Source organism: Notolepis coatsorum (assembly GCF_963971535.1).
Source record: "Notolepis coatsorum genome assembly, chromosome: 6".
In the NCBI taxonomy this organism is placed as follows: Eukaryota; Metazoa; Chordata; class Actinopteri; order Aulopiformes; family Paralepididae; genus Notolepis; species Notolepis coatsorum.
This window is the reverse complement of record NC_140170.1, coordinates 178,845,908-178,870,753: the sequence shown is the minus strand read 5'-3', so window position 1 is coordinate 178,870,753 and position 24,846 is coordinate 178,845,908. Positions and strand designations below refer to the sequence as shown.

General features: G+C 46.6%; 2 protein-coding genes across 2 annotated transcripts; one reads left to right on the top strand and one right to left on the bottom strand.

Moving 5' to 3' along the window:
- Positions 1 to 11,493: 11,493 nt before the first annotated feature.
- Positions 11,494 to 22,863, top strand: snrpb (small nuclear ribonucleoprotein polypeptides B and B1). The gene is made up of 7 exons (XM_084317213.1): positions 11,494 to 11,650; positions 16,887 to 17,038; positions 17,166 to 17,277; positions 17,913 to 18,065; positions 19,096 to 19,225; positions 20,259 to 20,384; positions 22,582 to 22,863. Exons 1-7 carry the CDS (start codon positions 11,648 to 11,650, stop codon positions 22,617 to 22,619), a joined length of 714 nt encoding a protein of 237 aa, XP_084173339.1. The 5' UTR covers positions 11,494 to 11,647; the 3' UTR covers positions 22,620 to 22,863.
- Positions 13,524 to 15,195, bottom strand: LOC311230686 (uncharacterized protein; the record flags this gene model as incomplete). The annotated part of the gene is made up of 3 exons (XM_084317047.1): positions 15,178 to 15,195; positions 14,615 to 14,671; positions 13,524 to 14,216 (listed from the first exon to the last, which is right to left on the bottom strand). Exons 2-3 carry the CDS (start codon positions 14,630 to 14,632, stop codon positions 13,524 to 13,526), a joined length of 711 nt encoding a protein of 236 aa, XP_084173173.1. The 5' UTR covers positions 14,633 to 14,671; positions 15,178 to 15,195.
- Positions 22,864 to 24,846: the final 1,983 nt, after the last annotated feature.

Below are 24,846 nucleotides of genomic sequence, written 5' to 3'. Positions count from 1 at the left end.
CCTAAAACAACAAACGTCGGGGCGCCCCTAGTCACTGTATCTATTGTCTTCACTCTTAGAGGGCATGTTCTCGAAAAGGAGAATGTTCGCTGATAATGTTCCAGCGCTTGGAGCGCTAACAGTACCTGGTTTGAGTGTACCAACCGAGTGCTGGCCTGCTCCCGCAACGAATGTCTGTGACGCGAGATGGCCGTCGAACGGCCCTGTGGTTGTCACCTGTGATAGCAAGGGGCTGACTGGGCTGACGTTAGGCAGGCGAAAGCTGGGCTGGCCTTCGGCTAGGAGAATGCTGGAGGCGGGTGCGGTCCGGCGACGTCTGTTGCGGTGTCCGCTGCGGGGCTGGGAGACGGTGGGGCGACGCGTGAGCTAACTGTGCTACCAGGCCTATACTTGAAGCTAAGCTTTGGGTCAGTGCGACCCCCTAGCCTTTCGCCTATACTTTACTAAACGCAGCTCGTGGAATATCCACAGCACACTCTGGCAGTAGAACATCTTCTTCTTGGTTCAAACGTACCCTAAGCACTATACTGGGAAGCTAAACTGTTGCATACGACGTTACTGCACCGTGGCAGGAGTCGTATTTCACGTGTCTTTAGTATCGGGAGCTCCTGATCCACACGTCTGCTTGCTTCAATGGAAAACTACGAAGAGAAAGTCCCGTGTATCCAGCCCCTCCTTCCTACCAACCTCTTCTTCACCTGTCGTGACCAGCCCAACATCGCACCAGCTCCCCCTGGCGACAGTCCAGTGCCATGTCCCCCTACTGAATGTCAATATTAGGATATGGAGAATCAAGACGGATCAGCGAGTTACACAACGTTATCATGAACACAGTAGAGTACAAGGAATTAGAGTTAGACACATTGAATTATTGTTAGACATATTCAGGTGTCTACATATACATATCTTAATAAAGAATCGACATACATATCTTAATAAAGACTACATACATATCTTTAATACAGACTCTACTTAATAAAGACTACATTACATACATGGCTTAATAAAGACTACATACATGGCTTAATAAAGACTACATACATGGCTTAATAAAGACTACATACATATATGAATAAAGACTCTACATACATGGCTTAATAAAGACTACCATACATACATATATTAATAAAGACTACATACTTATCTTAATAAAGACTACATACATATCTTAATAAAGACTACATACTTATCTTAATAAAGACTACATACATATCTTAATAAAGACTCTAAATACATATCTTAATAAAGAGTACATACATAAATAAAGACTACATACTTATCTTAATAAAGACTTTACATACATATCTTAATAAAGACCAGATTTAATGAGTGTAAAGGAGTGACTGACAGCTAGAGAATGAATAGATGTAATAAGTGTAAAGCAAGGGGTGACTGGCAGCTAGAGAATGAATAGATTTAATAACTGTAAAGGGATGACTGACAGCTATAGAATTAATAGATTGAATGAGCGTAAAGAGGTTATTGTATTTGGTTAGAGGTTATGTAGTTTGGGTAGTGTTAGTCAGAGACGTGGAAGGTCTTTCTTTAAACGGGATTTCTGTTGTATTTTTGGTGCATATTGATGGCGTATTTCACCTGTTCAGTTACAAAAACGAGAGTAAACTAGGCTAACGATTTGACAAGTTTTAACATCAATATTTGTCAAAGAAAAATATTTTATTTACAACATTTAAATTGGCATACATTCAAGTGAACCGAACATTGTAGGAGTTACATAAATCCAGTAGAAGGCGGCAATGCAATAATTATGGATGCCAACCGCCGTTAAACTACAAAAAGAAGAAGGAGGAGGAAGTGGTAGAGCACTAACCCCGAGTAGGGTCCAGCTGCAGAGCCGGAGAATCCTCTCAAGGGGCAAGCCTGTGATTGATTGATTGATTGAAAAGTTTATTAACAGATTGCAGAATGGGTACAGTACAGCTCAATACATACAATTGTTAAGGGGATGCAGACCAGAGAAAGACTTTCGTCTTGTTTACATCAGGGTCCCCCATTTTCAATTCATCATATGACACACATTGTAACTGAGGGGTACAATTCCCTGACTGTATTACTAGATATGATACTTACTACCACTACCTTTGTACTTAATATTCGGCCACCCAGTACACGGCATAAATATATTATCATGAACACTCTCACGTAGATGAAACGGATCCAACACAAATGTACGAATTAGAAACAGGTCTTTATTTCTACACAGCGATGGTGTGTAGAGTAAGCACTTAATCACTTAATTACATTTATGAATTGAAATAGTATGCACTTTTATGGCAAGGAGTATTCGTCGGTATATCAATAGAGAATGTCCAATCTCTGATGGCGCAGGTGGTAAATATACGACCTGGAATAGTTTAGGAATAACAGCAATGATACTTTAATGATTATACTAGATACACTAGAGGGGGTTAATCCGGTCGCTTGTAAGCCGACAGGAGTAGGAGGGGGGGGAGGGTAGAATCCGGCTGCCTCGTCCGGCCAAGGGTATCCCAGGTGAACCCACTGTAGTGCCGTTCAATGCGCCGGCGATCCTTGGACCACAGATGAAAGCAGGTGGACTCTTTGTGGGCCGGCTCTCTCCGGTCCACGGGGGAGAGACGTGAAGCGACCTCGTCTTGCAGAGCGTCTCCTCACCTTGCGTCCTCTCCAGGGGGGGGGGTTCCAACACACGGCAGTGTCTGGGGTCTTTATCCATGGAATAATCAAAGTATCCAAAGCATAATCCGTGCCTGGGAAGGCGGGCTGTCGTCGGTAGAATAATCCGGTATACAGGTCCACTCGCTCGTCGGCTCTGGGGCTCCTCGGGTGCAGCTTCACATAGGGTCAACCACCCTGGGTAAGCAGCCAGTTCTCTGCCCGAAACGATGGGGTACTGACTACGGTAGTATTCTCACCGCACGAAGCACTATACATTAACAGACTATTATTAGCTTAATAGACTACGTCCAACTCGACGATATAGTGCCAAATATGACTATTCAAATATTAATATACACGATGTCTCAATACCGATGGTAGGCGAACTTGGCCTTACTCCCACACGTGGCGTCGCGGGGAGGCTTTACGTCTGTGACTCTATTGGAGGGTAAGAAACTGGACTGAAAAGAAAGTCCTACTTTAGTAGCGCAGTATATATACGCACTATGAACAAATAGTCCCATTAGTGGTGCGGTAGCCAAATTCCTACGCGGAACTAGGACTTGTTCGTACATGTCGAGCGGTACGTTTGAACTGGGTCTGAGGGGTATGGCAGCCTGGCACCAAGGTCTCGACCAATAGTAGAATGGAGACTATTATGGGATGTTCAGTAGGCTAGAATGGATATTCAATGCATATTGTACAAGGAATATACAAGGGATATCAGGGAATATTAGAGAATATACAAATACAATTAAATATATATATATAAATAAATATATATATTCGGTTTAATCTGGCCCTTCACAACAGCCACCCCCTGAATAGGTCCCAGACCTAATCAGTTAAACAGAGACAGATTAATCGCGTTGTCTATTTACACATAAGGGTTTGCTGTAGGGGTCAGTCAACTTCACAAAGTCATAGGGTTGTAGGGTCATGGTCATCATCGATTGTGTCTGGGAGTCGAGGCAGTTCTATGAGCCTTGCCACGGGACGGGTGTAAGTGCGACCCTGGACGAGCACTTCAGCTGCTTGGACCTTGCCGTCGGCACCGGTGATCACTTTGCTTACGCGGCCGGCCGGCCACATAGCTCTGGGCAGTGATTGATCAATAATCATGACGACTGTTCCTTCTGTCAAATTGTCTCTCTCCTTTACCCACTTCTGGCGGGTCTGTAGAGACGGTAGGTAGTGCAGTAGGAAACTGTTCCAAAACTTGTCGGCTAATACTTGGCTGTACCTCCACATTCGTCGGCCGTTCGCTTCTTCAGGCCGGTACATTGTCTGTGGTAATGCAGGATCTAGCCGCCCCATCAGGAGGGTGTTGGGGGTAACTGGGTCGATATCCGCCACATCGCTGGAGACGTAGCCGAGGGGCTTAGAGTTCAATACTATCGGGTATTTAATGTCATCCGGTAGATTGGGGGCTCTGCGTAGGCGACCACCCACTCTGATGAGGGTATGAGCGTCGCTCTCGGGGGCTAGATGAATTAATCTGCTGTCGGATGGGACGGGCTTTCCTCCCTGTAGACAGGCCAATTCATCGGGGAACGAGTCTCTCTGGGCTAGCTGCAGTAGAAGCAATTCTGCTTCCTCGTAGTTAGCTGCTGACATATCAGCGGGGGACTTGCACTCCGGGTGGTACCGCAGGAATGTTCTTTGTTGTGCACTCTCTATGGACGTGCAATCGTCTATGTTAGGGTCGGTGGAGGCTACGGTGCTCAATCCACAGAACACAGACTTCTTAATTTCCACCTCCTCTGGACTTGCTTCCCTCGGGATAGGCATGGGCCACTGTCCTTCCGGGAGTCTTAGGAATGCGGGGCCGTCACTGTAGACATTGCGACGGGTGAGGTCATCCAGGGGCATCCCCCGGGTGATGACGTCAGCTGGGTTCCGTTTTGTATCAACGTAGCGCCACTCTGTTTCTCCGGTTAACTCTTCGGTTAAGTCTTGAATCTCGGTGACTCTGACTCCCACGAAGACTTTGTACTTGCATGAGTCCGATTTGATCCAGGCGAGTACCGTCGTGGAATCTGACCACAGGATTGTTCTAGACACCGGTATGGTGAGCTCACGTTGGATGAGCGTGGCTAGGTGCGCTCCGGCTAGGGCTGCGCAGAGCTCTAGACGTGGGATAGATTGTTGCTTGCGTGGGGCTATTCTCGAGCGGGCGAGGACAAATGCTGTGTAGATCTCTCCCCCCTGGTCTTGGGCCCGCAAGTAGGCTACTGATCCGTATGCGACCTCTGAGGCGTCACTGAAGACGTGTAAGTCCATTTTACATGTCTCTGGCCTCACCGTGGGTGGGAAGTAGCTTCGGCGCATATTAACGCCTGGGAGTGAGTGGAGCTCCATCTCCCACTCTCTCCAGGTGGATGCAAGTTGTGCGGGAATGGGGTCGTCCCAGCCCTGGTCCTTGTCCCACAATGCTCGTACAATCATTTTTGCCCTGGTGGTGTACGGTAGAATACATCCTAGCGGGTCATATTGTCGAGCGAGTGTTGTGTACACACTCCGTCTGGTGGTCGGCGCCGCCGCCGGCCTTCCCTGCTCCGTAGTCAGGGGCTTGTGTCTGTAGTGAAGCGAATCTGTTTTGAATCGCCACACCAATCCCAGGGTCATCTCCTGGGCTTCTCCCAGGATTGTAGCCATCCAGGTCTCGCTGCTGGCTGCCTTGTCCTCGGAGGAGAGGCTGCGCAGTACTTGCGGATCGCTGCTGGCCCACTGCCTGAGATCAAAGCCGCCTTTGATCAATGAGGCGCGGAGTTTAATCAGGAGAGCCTCGGCTTCTTCCTGGGTTGAAAGGCTTTGTAGACAGTTGTCTACGTAGAAGCTGTTCTTTACGCTGTGTCGGACCTCTTCGTCCGCTGCTGGGTCCTCTGCTACATGTTTCTGTAGTGCAAATGTCGCACAGCAGGGGCTGCACGTTGTTCCGAAGGGGAGGACTTCCCATTGGTAGATGGCTGGGTGCTCATCTCCTGGCTTCTCTCTCCATAGGAACCGTAACAGGGGCTTGTCCGCCTCTACTAATCTCACCTGCAGGAACATTCCTTTAATGTCCCCGCTGATGGCCACCTTTTCCTGGCGGAAGCGGAGTAGAACGCCGAGTAGGGAGGGGCCGAGTGTGGGACCGGGCAGTAACTCTTTATTCAGATTTTGGGATCCGATCTGGTAGCTGCAGTTAAATACTATGCGGTCTTTACCGTTGTGATGGACCTTGTGGTGGGGCACGTACCACGATTCAGTGGTCTGGTCAGCCTCTTTAATGTCCATCTTTGTGACGTGTCCCGCTGTGATGAGCTTCTCAATCTCAGCGCGGTATACACTCTCTTGGGCGGGGTTCTTGGCTAAGCGCCGCTCCGTGTTCAGCAGGTACCATTCTGTGGCGTCTGTCTTGGCGTGGAAAGTAGGCATTCCTTCTCGCCGCAGGAGTGGCGTGGCGTATCTCAACACGCCGTTGACCGGGACTCTCTTGGTCCCTGTCTCGAGGAGGTGAATTGCGTAAATGTCATCTTTAGAGCGAATGTCTTTCTTTCCGTTCTTAAAGGGCATTTGTTCCAAGGTCCATAGCCGCTCTACGTGTTGCAGGAGTGCGGTTTCTCCCTCTGTGACTCGGGAGTGGAGGCATCTAGTGGCTGTACTTCGGTTGAGAGATTTGGCGAGCGGGCCTTGGAGAGTCCATCCCAAACGGGTCTCGACTGCTGCAGGGCAGCCTCGGGGTCCGGTATGAACCCGGTCTATCGGGACAATGAGGTCTGCATGGTCGGAGCCTATCAACAGAGCGGCATAGCATTGTCTATGAGCGGGATCGGTAACTTGCGCAGATGTGCATATTTCTCCATCAGCTTGGCGACGGGGTATGTGTACCGCGACAGTCCTATTTCTTGGCTGGTGAAAGCGTCTGCAATCTGGTACCGTCGCTCAGGCTGGCCGCTTGCTGCGATAGAGAATGAGACATTCTCGCCCTTTATCGTCTTCAAATCTCGTCTTATTGTCCGAATTGTCATTTGGGTTTCGCTTCCCCGCAGCCCTAGCTGGGCCGCAGCGGAGGCGAGCAGCAGGGTCTTCTCTGACCCGTCATCGAGGACGGCGTAAGTGTCCAGGACTTTATTCTGGTAGCTTAGTGTCACACGCACTACTTTTAGGAGTACTCGGGCTCCACTGCTGCTGGCGGGATCGATGTACATGACGCTCGCTTTGCGGCTGGATGGTGCAGGGGAAGGGCGCCGTCTGTTACTGTCGTGAAGTATGTCCAGATGGGCTCCATCGCACTTGGTGCACCTTTTCTTTAAGCGGCATTCGGCTGCCATGTGTGAGCGCGCACAGCGAAAACAGCGCTTGTTGGACTTTATCCATTGACCTGCTTCCTCCGCGTTCAGCTTGGGGAAGGAGTCACATTGCGCTAGCCAGTGTTCTTTCTCACAGTAGGGGCACACTATCTTCCACTTCTCCGTTCTGGAGGGGGTACTGTGGCTCCTGCTGCTCGGTACTGACTCCGATTGGTGCATCACAGTCACCGATCTTCTTCCATCATTTAGTCGTCTGGTTCCTTCTCTGGAGCCAGGGGTGCTCCGTCCGAATGTATCTAGCCGTAGGCTGCTGACTTCTCTCGCCAGGAAGTCTGCTAGATCGAGGAGGTTCGGTTCGGGGCCATTCGGGTCTCTGTGGTCCCTCTGCCGCCTAAAGCGCTCCTGACGAGCGGGCGGCAGCTTCTCCAGGATCCTTTCCACATTTGAGTTGGCGTAAAGTTCATGCCTCCCCTTCTCTCTTTGCGCTCCCAACATCCCTACCAGGGACTGCACTCTGATGGACAGGTCGTCCAGTGCTCGATTGTCTATTGCTGGGGGTAAGCGGTCGATGTGTCGGATCTCCTGGATCACGTAATCCCATATGCGCCCATACCTCTGGTCCAATGCTACCAGCGCTGCTGTGTATGGGGTGGTGGAAGTCGCGTAGGCGAGCGCTATATTATGTGCGCGGGGTACCTTTAAGTGCTTCAGTAGGATGGCGTATTTGTGGCGTTCATCCAATACATCCACCAACATGGTCTCCAGCCACATGCGGAGTTCTGTATACTGGGCCCGGTTCTCTTGGGTGAAGTCGGGTACCATAGGCGTGCCAATGTATGACGCTGACTGTGGATACATCGGCGAGCGTTGGGGGAGAGGCCTCCTAGGCGAGTCTCCTCCCGCTCCTTGGTATGGGCTGGTACCGGCAGTGTACCATGGCCCGCTTGTCCAGGTGCTGTTCCTCGGTGCGGGTCGTGCGTCGTGCTCACCCGTGTATAGAGTCGGGGGTCTGTAGCGCAGCTCCGCGGGAGTATAGCCTGGGCTGTACCGGACCTCCTGGTCCGGTAGAGTACTGTGCTGTCTTCGGGCGTGGTTCTCCTCCTCTTCCTCTTCGTCTTCAGTTAGGTCATCCAGTGCTTGTAGTCTCTGGTTTAGCCTCTCCGCAGGATATGCTGCTCCTTCCCGGTTGCTAGGTCTCGCTTGGACCGGTGGGGGGAGGTGGTCTGTGGGGGGTATAGACCTCGTCTGTTGGTCAAGTTCAGGGTTGTTTACTCGGCTAGGGGATGCCGCCCTGGAGGTGTGTCTAGACGAGTTCCTGGAGCCTCTGGCGGAGGGAGAGGGTGTTGTCCGTCTGATCAGCTGTTCTATTAGTTGCGACTGCTGTCTGTCGCGCGCTGCGTCCCGTTGAGCACCGGCTCGTTCTCGGGCCACATTCTCTTCCATCTGAATGCGTCTTATTTCTAGACGTATCTGCTCGTGTTCGCTTCGCTGCTGGATCTGCAGTCGGTCGCGTTCAGCAGCGGCGTTCAGGCTGATGAGGAAGGCCTGCTGTAGGGTCCTCTCTGCCTCTGGAGAAGGCGGTTGTATAGGGGAGCCTTCCCTCGGGGTACTCCTTGCGGAGCCTTGGAGCTCTATCTCCACGGTGCTCTCCCCGTCTTCTTCCGTGCCGAGTTCTCTCTCGGTAGCGTTGTATTCCTCCCGGGACTCATCGGGGACTACTTCTTCAGTACTGGCGGGGTGTGAAGTCATGTCTGGTTCCCACTGGTCCCCACCGTGAACTTGGTCAGTTACATTAGAGCCCGTAGGGGCCTCTATGGTCGGGGTAGTCTGGGCGTTGGGGTTAGACATACTTTTACTTTCTAGTTTTACCGCGTTTACTGTTAGTAGAAGACTAGGTTGTTGACTGACAGCGTAAGCCTCTAAGTACTGAGGGAGCCGTCGTTCGCGCTGCGGGCGTTGGTTAGGAGGATCGTTTCGTGGAGTGTTCATCATAGGCCATTTCAATATTAATAACACTATATTAATATTACACTAATTACCCTCCGGCTCGAAGGACCAATTGTAACTGAGGGGTACAATTCCCTGACTGTATTACTAGATATGATACTTACTACCACTACCTTTGTACTTAATATTCGGCCACCCAGTACACGGCATAAATATATTATCATGAACACTCTCACGTAGATGAAACGGATCCAACACAAATGTACGAATTAGAAACAGGTCTTTATTTCTACACAGCGATGGTGTGTAGAGTAAGCACTTAATCACTTAATTACATTTATGAATTGAAATAGTATGCACTTTTATGGCAAGGAGTATTCGTCGGTATATCAATAGAGAATGTCCAATCTCTGATGGCGCAGGTGGTAAATATACGACCTGGAATAGTTTAGGAATAACAGCAATGATACTTTAATGATTATACTAGATACACTAGAGGGGGTTAATCCGGTCGCTTGTAAGCCGACAGGAGTAGGAGGGGGGGGAGGGTAGAATCCGGCTGCCTCGTCCGGCCAAGGGTATCCCAGGTGAACCCACTGTAGTGCCGTTCAATGCGCCGGTGATCCTTGGACCACAGATGAAAGCAGGTGGACTCTTTGTGGGCCGGCTCTCTCCGGTCCACGGGGGAGAGACGTGAAGCGACCTCGTCTTGCAGAGCGTCTCCTCACCTTGCGTCCTCTCCAGGGGGGGGGGTTCCAACACACGGCAGTGTCGGGGGTCTTTATCCATGGAATAATCAAAGTATCCAAAGCATAATCCGTGCCTGGGAAGGCGGGCTGTCGTCGGTAGAATAATCCGGTATACAGGTCCACTCGCTCGTCGGCTCTGGGGCTCCTCGGGTGCAGCTTCACATAGGGTCAACCACCCTGGGTAAGCAGCCAGTTCTCTGCCCGAAACGATGGGGTACTGACTACGGTAGTATTCTCACCGCACGAAGCACTATACATTAACAGACTATTATTAGCTTAATAGACTACGTCCAACTCGACGATATAGTGCCAAATATGACTATTCAAATATTAATATACACGATGTCTCAATACCGATGGTAGGCGAACTTGGCCTTACTCCCACACGTGGCGTCGCGGGAGGCTTTACGTCTGTGACTCTATTGGAGGGTAAGAAACTGGACTGAAAAGAAAGTCCTACTTTAGTAGCGCAGTATATATACGCACTATGAACAAATAGTCCCATTAGTGGTGCGGTAGCCAAATTCCTACGCGGAACTAGGACTTGTTCGTACATGTCGAGCGGTACGTTTGAACTGGGTCTGAGGGGTATGGCAGCCTGGCACCAAGGTCTCGACCAATAGTAGAATGGAGACTATTATGGGATGTTCAGTAGGCTAGAATGGATATTCAATGCATATTGTACAAGGAATATACAAGGGATATCAGGGAATATTAGAGAATATACAAATACAATTAAATATATATATATATAAATAAATATATATATTCGGTTTAATCTGGCCCTTCACAACACACATGCTTAGAGTTTATCTTTAGAGCAGGGCGATAGACCACCAGCCCTGATTCCAAACTCTAAGCATAACCGACTTCGAAAGAGGGCGGCTTCGAAAGAGGCCCTAAGCACGACCAAGGTACCCAATGTCAAAATACTTCCCAAAGGTCAGTGAATACCACGATCACAACACCAGAGGGAGCTCCACAAATCATGTTAAACCCAGATTCGGCTCAAACAAGGGACTAAACACGTTTCGCAATTATGCCACATCAATGTGGAACGCCCTACCCAAAGCTGTAAAGGAATGTGAATCACTACCCACTTTCAAAAACACTCTCAAAAAACACCTACGGGAGACTGCAATTCAAAACTGGCCCCTGTAAATGTCCTAACGCAACCCCCCCCCAATGTACAGTAAATGACCAAGTATGTTCTTGTCAATATTCCAATGTACAGTTTTGCTTGTTCAGTTGTACAGTGTCCCCCACCCACTCCTCCTACCCAACCCCCCCCCCCCCCCCCCCAACCTCCTCCAATGTACAGTTTCTATGTCAAATGTATATACTCTCTTTTCTGGACTCTTTTCGTATCACAAACAGTACTGTATTTGCAAATCTGGTATGTCATAAATGTATAGATGTAGCAGTACTGTCTATCTGTATGTCATGTATGTCATATATGTTACGATGAATTGAAAATGGGGGACCCTGATGTAAACAAGACGAAAGTATTTCTCTGGTCTGCATCCCCTTAACAATTGTATGTATTGAGCTGTACTGTACTGTACCCATTCTGTAATCTGTTAATAAAGTTTTCAATCAATCAATCAATCAATAACCAGTTCGAAACAAGGCGGACATTAATAAAATGTTCAATCAATCAATCAATCCAATAACACACGCACCTCACAGCTGCTTCTATAGAAAGTAGGTTCGTACTTTATGCCAGACGTACATCAGCGCGCGCCCTCTGTGGCTGCCACAGGCTTGCCCAGTGAGAGGATCATCCGGCGCTGCAGCTGGACCCTATTGGGAACCCCAATATATCTATGACCCCAGTAGCAGCGGACGATTTAGCACGTTGCTCACCCGCCACTGTCACTTCCGGTATATCTCGCTGAAAAGGCCGACCAGGCAAAGCCCAATCGGGATCTTCGCGGGTCAATTTTTTGAGTTTGTTGGCGAAATCCGATCTATATCGGAGCCATCAGAACCGCAACCATGGTAAGATTTTAATAACCTGTGTTTTAACTCATGTTTGTTGAATTCAGTACATCATTTTGTATCACGGCGATTGAAATTTTCTTAAAATCTGCCCACCCGGTGGAACAACGTAAGAGCGACGTACCGCTAACGTTCCTTGTCTGTGGGCCCGTTGTTGAACTCATTCATTCACACGTTTGAACAGCCTGGCTTTACTTTATTTTTTTTATTGTATTTGTATAGCTACTAGTTACTGCAGGCTCGATACATCTACACACAGTTGGTCACGTTGCGCTTTACTTCCTGGTGAGTTAACGTCACAGTGCCCAAGTGCGTCCACCGTTTTATAGGATTCTATCACATTTGCATAACAATAGCGAATATTACGTACCTTGCGCCGTTTTCATTGGAGTTTTTTACAAAACAACGCTGTTTTATTTGTCCTATATATGCGGATATCATTTAAAAACTTAAATTTTACCATTTTAGTTCCCTTTAGACAACAAACATAATGCTAATGATGCACTTTAATTATGATAATTAGGTGGCCATTCACGGTCACTGTACTGAGGTGACGTGAGGGCGCATTCATAGTTTAACGCTCCTGTGTTCAGATCGCATTTTCATCAACTTTTACCGACCTGCTGACCTGTGAACTGTGAAAAAAGGTCTTGGAAAATGGAGTTCTTTTGTTTGAACCTGTTTTCATCCTTTAAAATCAATGCTGCCATCTACTGTCAGCTGGAAGGTAGTGTCGTTTGTCTACCATCTCATCTCAGGAGCAAACAACATCCCCATTTTATTTGTCTAACAAACAAAATATTAATCACAATCACTTGTCACATTAACATTTGTGAGTACATGTGTTTTCAACAAAAATATGACAAATTTAACACAACAGCCAGCACTTCATAAAATTTTATAAACATTATATAAAAAATACAATAAACATAACTTAGAACAATAACTATTTACAGCACACCATACATATTTATAAATTTTTTCATTCGCTCACTCATTCATACACTCATTCATCCAAACACCAGTAACACCAGAAACTAGCATCTTCGTCCTCCTCCTCCTCCCACTGGACACACATGGTGTGGAACCATTTGTGACAGTTGTCACACTGGACCCACGACACCAAACCCTCAGAGTCCACAGGGGGGTTCGCCTTTTTACACCGGCCACACCGCCAGATCCCCAGCTTCTGCCTCTTGGTGGTGTGACCTGCAGTTAAAAAGAAATTTATTATTATGACGCTGCTTGATTACAATATACCAAGGTCCAATAATAAGTAAGGGATAATGTATAGCTACGAGGTCATTGTCGCAAAATAATTGACCGACACGGAGTTTAAAATACCGAGGCGCAGCGCTGAGGTGTTTTAAACGTCAGTGAAGGTCAATTATTTTGCGACAATGATCGAGTAAAGCTATACATTATCCCGCTTATTACATGGCTAACTTACTAACAATATACCTAATTCATCGACAAGACTAGATCAAATGAAGACGCAGTTGTTCTGTGGCTCTGTCAGCCCAAATAAAGTGATTATTATTATCGGCAGCCGGCAGGTCTCTGGTCTGATTGCATGACTGAGTGCAGCTGTGCATATGCTGAGCAGCACTGATACAGTGTTGTAGTGGGCTTGATTGCGAACAGCTGCGCACAGCGGTCATTATTGTCCCACAGCGGTCATTATTGTGTGATAACGGACCTCTGACACGGGCTATTGACCAATCACAAGCAAGCATTTCGGCGAATGTGAAAACGCCATGTAATAAATATGAATAACTATCTATATAGTACTTTTCACACATGGACCACAGTTCAAAATGCCCCACAGCAATTTGTATAAAATCAGCAAATTTTTTACAAAATAAATAACAATTCATAAGTTTGCCCTGACAAACTCAAAAAACAGGCAGGCCAGGACCGTGATGTGTTCCCTGGTTCCCTGGGCCTGCCTGTAGGCGTGCTTCGTCCCACGGGGCACAACGACCTTCCTCCGGTTGGAGTCCATCTGAAACCCCGTCTCGTCACAGTTGTAAATATGACGGGGTTTCTCCCTCAGCCCGTGCTCCTCCATGGTGCTGGTGAGGAGCTTGAAGTATTCTTCTATGGCCCCCCTCTTAGCGCAGGCTGCCCTCCCACGGTCAATGGTGTCCGGGATCCGGATCGTGAGGCGATGGTGTTGCCTCTCCCTAAAATTGATCCACCACCCCTGGCCAAGGGATGTTTTTAGGTTCCCTGGGTGACGGAGGTTATAGATGGCCAGGGCGTGGGCCAGGACCTGCGACCTCGTCAGCGGAAACCCATAACTGGCAGAGTACAAGCAGTACTCCACCAGGGAACTCTCATCTTCAGGGGTCAGATAGGTGCCCCGGCCGATGTTGCAGGCCAGAGACACCTTTCCGCTGAGTCGGTCGATCAGGCTGGACTTAGGGACCTCGAACAACGTGGCTGCCCGCCTCGCACTCCACCTGCCTGCTCTGACCTCTGCAATGGCCTGATCCATGGCCTCCTGGGTCCACAGACGCACCTTCCTCTCCCTCTTCCGCATTTGCCGGATATTAGGCATGCTCTGCAAACACACAAAAATATTTTAAACAAGAAAGTAAAATAATATGAACTTTATTATTATTGTACGACTGACGAGTTTATTTTATTTGATTTATTTAGCACATTATTTAAAAAAAACAGTGCTAGGAGGGAACTTATGTGAGTGATTTATGATGAAATTAAATTAGATTTGAATTGTTTTTTTGAATATGGATAAGGAGGTTGTTGACCTCAATGATGAATTTAGTTTATTGCTATGGTTTGTTGGATATGAGTGAAATTCTGATGAAAAGATGCAGAACAATGGAAGGTATCAAGAACATCTTGCCTTTTGTTAATGAACTTGAATATGAATGAGCATGAAACCAAAATGATTATGCTGAAATATTACCAGACATGCAAACACACACACAACCTTACCTTCACCCAGTTCAGCATGGCAGCCTCACACACACACACACACACACCTCCATTCACCTGTAGAGAAACAAACAAGCACACACAAACCTACCGTGTCTGTTGTCTGACTTTGTCACTGCTTCAGATGTTTTTTTATACAGAGATTGAGAGAGAGAGAGAGAGAGAGAGAGAAAACCAGTTCATTATTTTCCCCGCGAAAATTATTGTTCTCCCTTCGATTATTTTCGCGCAACCTCAGTTCATCACTCGTTCAGACAAACTTAGATCTCTTATTAAGATTACAAATGTACAACACATTTCGTCGGACAAAACACTGGCTATATATGCTAGCAACATAACCAAACAATCTGACTTCATCTTGGGGCGAGTGGGAGTTCGTGTTTAAGGAACAGGAAGCTACTTTTACTTGGAAATCAGCGTCGCCCCGAACACATTCGAACAATTATAACGTTGCAGTGGTACAAACGTTCACATCTAGTAGTCTTTAGATGACTAAATATAGATGAATACTCATGAAATTTGATATATATACTCTAAAATAAGTATGATTTCATATCACCTACCTTTCGACGTGAAAATCTGGTGGGGCTGTGAGGAAAGATCCAGAATGCCGCGCAAGATGGGGCGTGACCGAAGTTGGGTTTGGGCGTTCCCAGATAAAGAGGGTGACCGGGATTGGTTTACGTTCCGTTAGGCTAGTAGCTAGCTAGCGTCCTGCTAACATGAGCGCCATTGTTTGGTGGGTAAACAGTCGTCGAAGGCGCATTGACGATGCTATTGATCAATACAAGTGGTCTGATGCACATTCAACGTGTCCATTTTACTCAAACAAATGCATTCGACGTTGGCACAATGCTAGCTAATAGAACTCCTGGTTAATCCTAGTATAATAGTGGTTGAGAGGCTACCGAGCACAACCTATACCCATTCATTCAAGTCTATGACAAAGATATTCATGTTACACACTTCATTCATTACAACTGATCCAAGTCTATGATAAGATTACACAGATATTCACGTTACACTTCATTCATTACAACTGTGTGATCACCACGGAGCTAGCCTTCCTCACTAGCTTGTTCACTTTGTTGGTGTCCCTCGAGTTGATGTAGCCCCCCCAGCATGCCGCAGCATAGAAGAGGACGTAGGCAGCCCCTTTCGTGACTGCGATGCAAGCCAGGGGCTCTAATACGAATTCCAGCCCCTGGCTTGCATCGCAGTCACGAAAGGGGCTAGAAGAGGACGCTGGCCGCTACAGACGGGTAGAATATGAAGCGATACAAATACCGCGAGCCAGCTAATCATGCCTCAGCTGTGTTAGCTGGTGTATCATCATATGTCCTTTAGACTAACTAGGCTACAGTAGCCGATTTGACCTCTACTTATTGAGTTTCATTGTTACTCTAAACATCAAATGTCTGGTTTTGTTGGTGAAGATAATGTGAACTCTGGTTTAAAACAAGCCAACAGAACCATAACAACCACTGTGATGGCAGAACGACTGAGTCTGTACCGAGCTGGATACTCATCTCCCTGACCTCTTCTGTCTGCCCCCACCTTCCCTCCCTGACCTCTTCTGTCTGTTCCCTCCCTGACCTCTTCTGTCTGTCCCCACCTTCCCTCCCTGACCTCTTCTGTCTGTTCCCTCCCTGACCTCTTCTGTCCCCACCTTCCCTCCCTGACCTCTTCTGTCTGTCCCCACCTTCCCTCCCTGACCTCTTCTGTCCCCACCTTCCCTCCCTGACCTCTTCTGTCCCCACCTTCCCTCCCTGACTTCTTCTGTCCCCACCTTCCCTCCCTGACCTCTTCTGTCCCCACCTTCCCTCCCTGACCTCTTCTGTCCCCACCTTCCCTCCCTGACCTCTTCTGTCCCCACCTTCCCTCCCTGACTTCTTCTGTCCCCACCTTCCCTCCCTGACCTCTTCTGTCCCCACCTTCCCTCCCTGACCTCTTCTGTCCCCACCTTCCCTCCCTGACCTCTTCTGTCCCCACCTTCCCTCCCTGACCTCTTCTGTCCCCACCTTCCCTCCCTGACCTCTTCTGTCCCCACCTTCCCTCCCTGACCTCTTCTGTCCCCACCTTCCCTCCCTGACCTCTTCTGTCCCCACCTTCCCTCCCTGACCTCTTCTGTCCCCACCTTCCCTCCCTGACCTCTTCTGTCCCCACCTTCCCTCCCTGACCTCTTCTGTCCCCACCTTCCCTCCCTGACCTCCTCTGTCCCCACCTTCCCTCCCTGACCTCCTCTGCCCCCCCCCCCCCCCCCCCCCTACAGACGGTGGGCAAGAGCAGCAAGATGCTGCAGCACATCGACTTCAGGATGAAGTGCATCCTGCAGGACGGGAGGATCTTCATCGGAACCTTCAAGGCCTTCGACAAACACATGAACCTCATCCTCTGTGACTGTGACGAGTTCAGGAAGATCAAGTAAGTTTGACCTCAAGTAGATGACCAGCCGTTATTTTCTATTTGTTACCGTGTTTACTTTGTCTCCAAGGTTAGTCAAGTTTTACGGTCTTCTGGGTTAGTGATGTTTTACTGTGTTTGTCTCCAGGCCTAAGAACTCCAAGCAGCCAGAGCGTGAGGAGAAGAGGGTCCTGGGACTGGTGCTGCTCCGAGGAGAGAACCTGGTCTCCATGACGGTGGAGGGACCTCCTCCTAAAGATGTAGGTCTAAAGTAAACTCGACACAGACGTGTCATAAAGACTTGGGTCTAAACTCAACACATAAAGACTTGGGTCTAAACTCAACACATAAAGACGTAGGTCTGACTTTGAAATATTCACTAGATTATTTGTGATCTCTGCACCGTTTGCAAATGGCTTTTCCTCAAACGGAGCTACGTAATGTCGCGTGACTGCATTTGCAGGTGACCGTTCATGCCAAAAGCGAACGGTCTGATGTGACATGTGACTGATTATGTATCTCTGAAGAAAAGCAACATCTTTAAAACGCTCGGGTGCAACTTTGTGCAGTAAACCTGCAGTGTAAGAAGCCTCTGAGGATGTTTGCGGCTCGTATTCCGTTTTATTGACTGTCTATAATTAAGAGACGAGATGACTTCCTCATTATTCAGGAGTGGGGCTCGAGTCACTGCTGATTAAGTAAAGTACCGTAACTGTTTCTCATGATTTACGTGGTGTTGGCAAGTTTTCTCTTGTAAGCAAACTACAACCCTCTGCTCCACAAGCGGAACTCTAAATACACAGAACTATAAGTTATCTTGGATGATGACCCCATGTAGATGAATGTTTTACCTTTTGGTAACCTGGAAGATGTCCTCTCTTGTCTCTCTCTCCAGACTGGTATTGCCAGGGTGCCGCTGGCGGGCGTGGCCGGTGGAGCTGGTGTGGGCCGGGCAGCAGGTAGAGGCGTTCCAGCAGGAGCTCCCATGCCTCAGGCCCCCGCAGGCCTCGCAGGGCCGGTCAGAGGGGTGGGCGGGCCTTCACAACAGGTAACTAGGCCGTCTGTTGAATGGATGCGTGTGTGGTTTGTGAATGGTTGTGTATGTGAATGGTGTGGTTTGTGATTGGCAACTTGTGTATGTAATGTTTGTATTTGTGTCGGGGGGGTTATCCTCCTACAAAGTCTTAACTGATCCTCAAATGTTCTGACCACCTGAAGTATGTGAAATATCCTAAACCAATTTGATGTAAAATATTACGCTTTCCCCAACAATTCTTCCAACTTACTTCCATCATGTATATGGATTCTGAGTTTAGTTACTTTTTATAATAAATGCACAGCCAATAGTCATGCATAAATTATAAAACCATAGACCACAACGAGGTAAAGTTTAAAAACCCATCATATTTGTATTCCTTTGTGCTCTGAGGTGTCTTCAACCTCCAGCATCAGAACTCACAACTCTGTCAATTACTTACTATCTAAACATAGTCCTGTATTATATCACTCTGTATCTACATTGTTACTGTGTATATCTACACCATTAGTGTGTATATCTACATCATTAATAATAAACTTTATTTGTATAGCACCTTTCATACAGAAACTGCAGCTCAAAGTGCTTCACAACAGAAAAATCAGCACATCAAGTGCAGACATATAAAATCATTTTACCACATTAGGATCTAACATCCCAACAGGCCACCTTGTTTATGGTTTGTTCAGTTTTAAATGGACAATAATAAAGAGTAAGATAAAATGGACAGAAAAAAAATTGTAAAATAGTGCAGTGCAATATAATAGTATTGTAGATCGTCAGTGCAATAAAATATTTCTCGATTACTGTTCAACAGTTAAAAGTCGTCTTTACCTTCTCTGTTTGGTATCCACAGTTTAAAACTTGACAGTCTTCCCTCCTGTTTGTTACCCACTTTGACCCTTTGAACCTCCCACTCAGGGCAAACCTCCCTCTCAGGGTGCAGTTCTAGGCCTGGGGCCTACACAGTTTTAAAGCCTTAGCATTAATGTGTATATCTACATGTGCGCTGTGTAATTAATGTGCTCGGTCTTGTGTCTAGGTGATGACCCCCCAGGGCAGAGGAACAGTGGCAGCAGCTGCAGCTGGGGCCAGCATAGCAGGGGCCCCCACCCAGTACCCTCCTGGCAGAGGAGGGCCGCCACCCATGGGCCGAGGAGCCCCGCCTCCTGGTAGGTCTCATCGTCATGACTACGTACCAGAACCGGTGTTATTGGGTGTAATCCTTTAGGTGTGCTACTTAACTATGGTACACCAAGGCTGTGAAGAATGTTTAGGTGGTCTACACTACACGTGTTAAATGATCTCTACATTCTGACAGCCATCACTGATGTGGCGTGTTTGGTCTGTAACATGGTTCTCCCAGTCCGACCCTCTGCAGTAAGCACTTTTTCTGGTATCCCGTTCCCTTTGTATCCAATCGGGAGCGAATACTCCACACAATGGTCTGATAAAAAGTTTTAAGCAAATATGAGCTTGAAACGAGTCAAATAATCTGCCAGAGCAGTACGAAAATCTGGTTTGGCAAGATCTCTTGAAATAAATAAAATCTAGGGCTCTCTCTCCTGATTGGATAAAGTTGAAACGGGATACCAGAACATGCATTTCCTGTTTACTGCAGAGCGGGGGGACTGGGATACCCGCGTGTATACCAAACCAAGCCACATTTCTCTGAGACTCTCTCTGATTGGCACTGACTGACGCTCTCTGATTGGCCACTGACGCGTTTGGCCAATCCGTGACGAGCTCTGTCTTTGCCCATTTCCACGTCAAACAGCCTGCAAACTACCTGGTGTTCTATCGCCATGCTTAAGACAAATTCTAACCATAACCAACTTCGAAGAGTGCCTAAGCTTAACCAGTATAGAAACAGACGTCGGCCAATCGGAGAGCGTCTCCGAGAAATGCGGCTTGGTATTCACGCTGGAGACCCATGTTAAAGACTTCATGTCACTTCTGTTGGAATGTAGAGCTATTTAACTTATTTGAACAAAATACCACTTTCAGCAATTTTTTTTAAATGTAATTCTCAGCAAAGTGTGATGGTAAGCCAGCTGCCATAGCTCTTAGTTTATACACTTAGTTGCCAACATGTGGTTTCGGTGGAGCACACGGGGCAGGGCTTCAGTTGAACACTGATTTGTAAACCGTTTAGATTTTTGGCTGTTACTATTTTTTTTAAATACTATGTAATCTTTTTTTCAGGTATGATGGGCCCGCCCCCTGGCATGCGACCGCCAATGGGCCCTCCAATGGGAATGCCCCCTGGCCGTGGAGCACCAATGGGAATGCCACCTCCTGGCATGAGACCGCCGCCCCCTGGCATGAGAGGTGAGTCTGTTGCTATAGAAACGAGTGTTGTGACCTGGTTTGCGTTGGGGATCGATACTACTACTCTTATCCATACTGCTTAATGGTTCGATACTTTATCGATACTCTTATCGGTTCTTTTTGATTATTTTGCAAGGGGAAAAAACAATTAATTAAGAACAGAATTGGCATTGCTTTATTATTTATAACTTTATAAATAAATATTATTTCTTCAGCAACAGTAACCCTGTGACACTCGTTCACCCTATCCTCTGTCGTCCTTCCTCTAGCAGCGCTGCTAGGGCAGGGGTCGGCAACCTGCGCATGCGGCTCTTTAGTCAGCTGCGGCTCCCTGGCAAAAAAATAATTTAACTTTTCTTTTTTTTTCTTTTTTTGGAGATCGATGTCATACTGTGCCACTGAAATGAAAAAATATTTAGTCAACAAAGGGCTTACCTGTGTGCCTGATATGTGGTGCGAAATTTGCGAACAACGAAAAACTTACTTTTTATTTTATAGATTTTTGCCAAATAAGGGAAGGACTCTAATAGAGCTGCATAGTTCAGGGTTTTATTTCAAAGTAGGTCTACAGATGCCAGTGTTTTTTCTCTTTCTGTGTTTTATTTCAAAGTAGGTCTACACATGGTAGTCTTTTTTCAAAGTAGACAACTTTTTATTTTATAAATGTTCCACAAATAAGGGAAGGACTCAAATATACCTGTATAGTTCAGGGTTTTATTTCAAAGTCGGTCTACAGACACCAGTGTTTTGTCTCCTCTGTTTTATTTAAAAATAGGTCTACACAGCCAGTATTTTTCCCCCATAAGAGTTTGAGGTTTTCCTTTGTTATAACAGGTAAAAACGGCAATAAAAAGTCAAAACAATTCTTTTTGTTGCTTTATAATCCCATTAATGCAACAAACTGCTATAAGTATAAAGTATAATAAATCGCAAATTACTTTGGGTATGCAATTGTCAGGCGTTTTATACTAAATGTGGGATATGCTTGGGGATATATAAAACGTTATACACTGTGTTCTCTTCATTTTAAGGGTAAATAGGTTGTGCGGCTCCCTGAGCATTTTATTTTGTGGGACGGGGGAAAAGTGGTTATTTTGATAGTAAAGGTTGCTGACCCCTGTGCTAGGGTGAAGGGACTTTGGGCTTGGCTGGGACCGGTAGAGGGAGGAGGGGTGGGCTGGGACATGGTGGCTGCAGCCTCAGCCTGACATCTATAAAAAGTTGTCATCTTTCAAATATATTTGTAGCTAAGCAATTATATTTGATTTATTAGCCTATTTGTATTTTAGCCTAGCTAACTCTGTATCTTGGCTTACCTGCAGTGGACGTGGATGCAGATGGAACACTGAGAGCAAAGCAGTCGAAAACGGCGCATTTCTGCAGACTAATGTTATGTTTTGCCAACAGATGTTTTGATACATTTCTCATATTGCCACCCTTACTGGCAAATGTTTTGTTGCACTTGTGGCAACGTGCGTTGTCGGCATCGACTCTCGTAAAGTATACCCATACTTTCTCGTGCAGACAGAGAAAGGAGAGATGGTTCGCAACGTTTAAATTCCTCTGGGAAAAAAAATAATACTAATTTCTTGAGTATCGATGGCAGTACCGATAATGTCGGAGCTTATCAATACTCCTGTTTTTTTCTAATTTAGTACCGGGTCCCGTTTAGAATCGGGGTCCGGGGGGCATCCCTAGCTGTAGAGCTCTCTTGGACCCGCGGCACCCGGTTTCCTTGGCGATTCCCTGAGGAATCCTCCTGTCTGTCTCTGGTTGCTGATGACTTTTCACAATAATGGACGTGTTGTGGGAAATGGGTTTGTTTTTGATAGTTTGACTGATGTTCTTCATGGTGGTGGATCTACAGGATGTCCTTGTGGAAGAGTTACTCTTCTGATGCACTTTGTGTTCATATGATGTAGTTACTCAGCACAGTGCTGCCTGACTGGCTACTAGTGTGTGTGTGTGTGTGTGTGTGTGTGTGTGTGTGTGTGTGTACACACACACTTACTGACACGGGATGTGTATTGGATTACATTAGGGGACACTAGAAACGGACTGAAATGCAACGGCTAACTCCAGTTTTGAACACATTACAGTTTAAACTAAACGTTTAAAATCGGCTTTCAATTATGGTTAGATTTTTGAAACAAGTGACATAGTGGCTGATCTGAACTGGTTCTGTTATGTTTTTCAGGACCACCCCCACCCGGCATGAGGCCTCCCAGACCCTGAAGGAGCTGCTCCTCTCGCTCCTCTCCTCCCCCTCCGCCCTTCACACCTCCCTCTCTGGGGTGCTGTATAGTTTGGATTTTGTATTTTGTTTTTTGTTTTTTTTTAATAAAAGTGTCTGCTGGACAAATTGTTTTAAGGTTGATTGACTGTCTGCGTTCCATAGTAACCTGTTTGTATTAAGTAAGTTTGCTTTTCAGTCAAAATTATCTTTGTACATTCAGTTGAATAAATCCTCTGAAGTTTCTGTTGTTGTACTGTGTTTTACTGATTCTGGTCTGCGTGTGTGTATCTAGATTGTTGTCATGCAAATGTATAACTAGATGCAAAATACTCTACTGTGCCTATATTACTACCTACTGCAAGAGTGTAAAGTTGGACACCGTAGGTAGAACAATACCACTTGCTCATAGCTTCTTGAGTTGTACCCTGCTAACTTGGTTGTATAGAACTTGTAAGTCTCTTTGCATAAAAGCATCAGCTAAATGTAAATACTACATTCATCCATGGTTTGAACTAAATTATTAAGGTGAGTCTTTGATTTGGATATTAAAAAATTATAATTTCAGTGAATACATTGAGCTGTTTTACTATGGGAAAGGTTTTGAACATTTTGGGAAATGCACTTTGCCATCTTTCTAAGTCGGTTTTGGTGTTGGAACTTGTATTTCTTCACTTTTGTCGGAGCTAGCTGCTACCTACTGCTTCCAGTCCTTGTGCTAAGCTAGGCTAGCTTGTTAAAGGGTTCTATGACTATGCTTGCACCTCATGGTATAAGGCCCTAAAAACAAGGCTACAAACAAAACAAACTGGTCATACTACTGCTTGGCCTTACTCCTAAAACCCACCTTACCCCTGCCCACTTTGACAAATCTCTAGGATGGCTTAGAGTAGACGACCGAGTATGCAACTTGCAATGGGCCTGGTCTACAAGATACACTACACCACAAAGATACCCATGTACCTGTCGAAATACTTCCTAATGGTCTGAAGTCCACGACCACAACACCAGAGCGAGTTCCACAAATCACGTTCAAAACGGATTCGGCTCAAACAAGGGACTAAACATAATGTGGAATGCCCTACCCACAGTCGTAAAGGAATGTGAATCCCTGCCCTCCTTCAAAACCGCTCAAACGGCACCTATGGGTGGCTGTGATTAGAAACTGGGCCCATGTAAATGTAAAGGGAAAAAATACTCCAATCTACAGTTTCTTCCCCTTTGGATCTATATATTTCTTTATGATCTCTTTTTCTTACGCAGTACTGTATATTTGTATGTCTTGATGTTTTTCTGGTCTTCATCCTCTTAGCAGTCGTTAGTATTGAGCTATAATAATAATAATACATTTAATTTATAACGCACCCTACATTCCTGAGAGTCTCGGAGTGCTACAGAGTTACGACGAGATGACTTGTCGTACAGAACTTGTAAGTCGCTTTGGATAAAAGCGTCAGCTAAATGACTAAATGTAAATGTTAAAAATAATAGAATACAAATGGATATATAAGAAAGAAGAACACATAGCAGAACAACATGAATAAGACATAAAAACTAATAAAAGGCCTTTCTAAAAAGGTAGGTCTTGAGTCCACGTTTAAAAGTATTAACAGTTTGTGGTGCTCTCAGGTGGTTGGGCAGAGCAGAAGGCTTGATCGCCCATGGTGTGCAGCTTAGTCCTGGGGGCTTTGAGGAGGTAGGCTGTGCCGGAGCGGAGGGAGAGTGAGGAGGACTGGGGGGTGAGGAGTTCCTTGAGGTAGGCAGGGGCACCACCGTGTACACACTGGTGAGTGAGGAGGGAGACCTTGTACTCGATCCTGTGTTCCACTGGGAGCCAGTGAAGTGATCTGAGGGTGTGGGTGATGTGGTCATATTTGCGCACCCTCATCACCCATCCTAGCAGCGCTATTCTGGATGGTCTGCAGTTTTTGAATGCTTTTACTAGGGATCCCGATGAGTGCATTGCAATAGTCCAGCCTGGAGGAGACGAAGGCATGGACAAGTTTCTCAGAATCTGCCGGAGTGAGTGAGGAGCGGAGTTTTGAGATGTTCCTGAGGTGAAAGAAAGAGGTCTTGCAGATGTATTTGATGTGAGTCTCGAATGAGAGGTGGGGGTCCATTTTCACGCCCAAGTTAGTGACATGGGTGGAGAGAGGAATGTCCTGGCTGGAGAAGGAGATGGTGGATGACCGGACCTGGAGTGGGGTACCAACCAGCATGGCTTCCGTT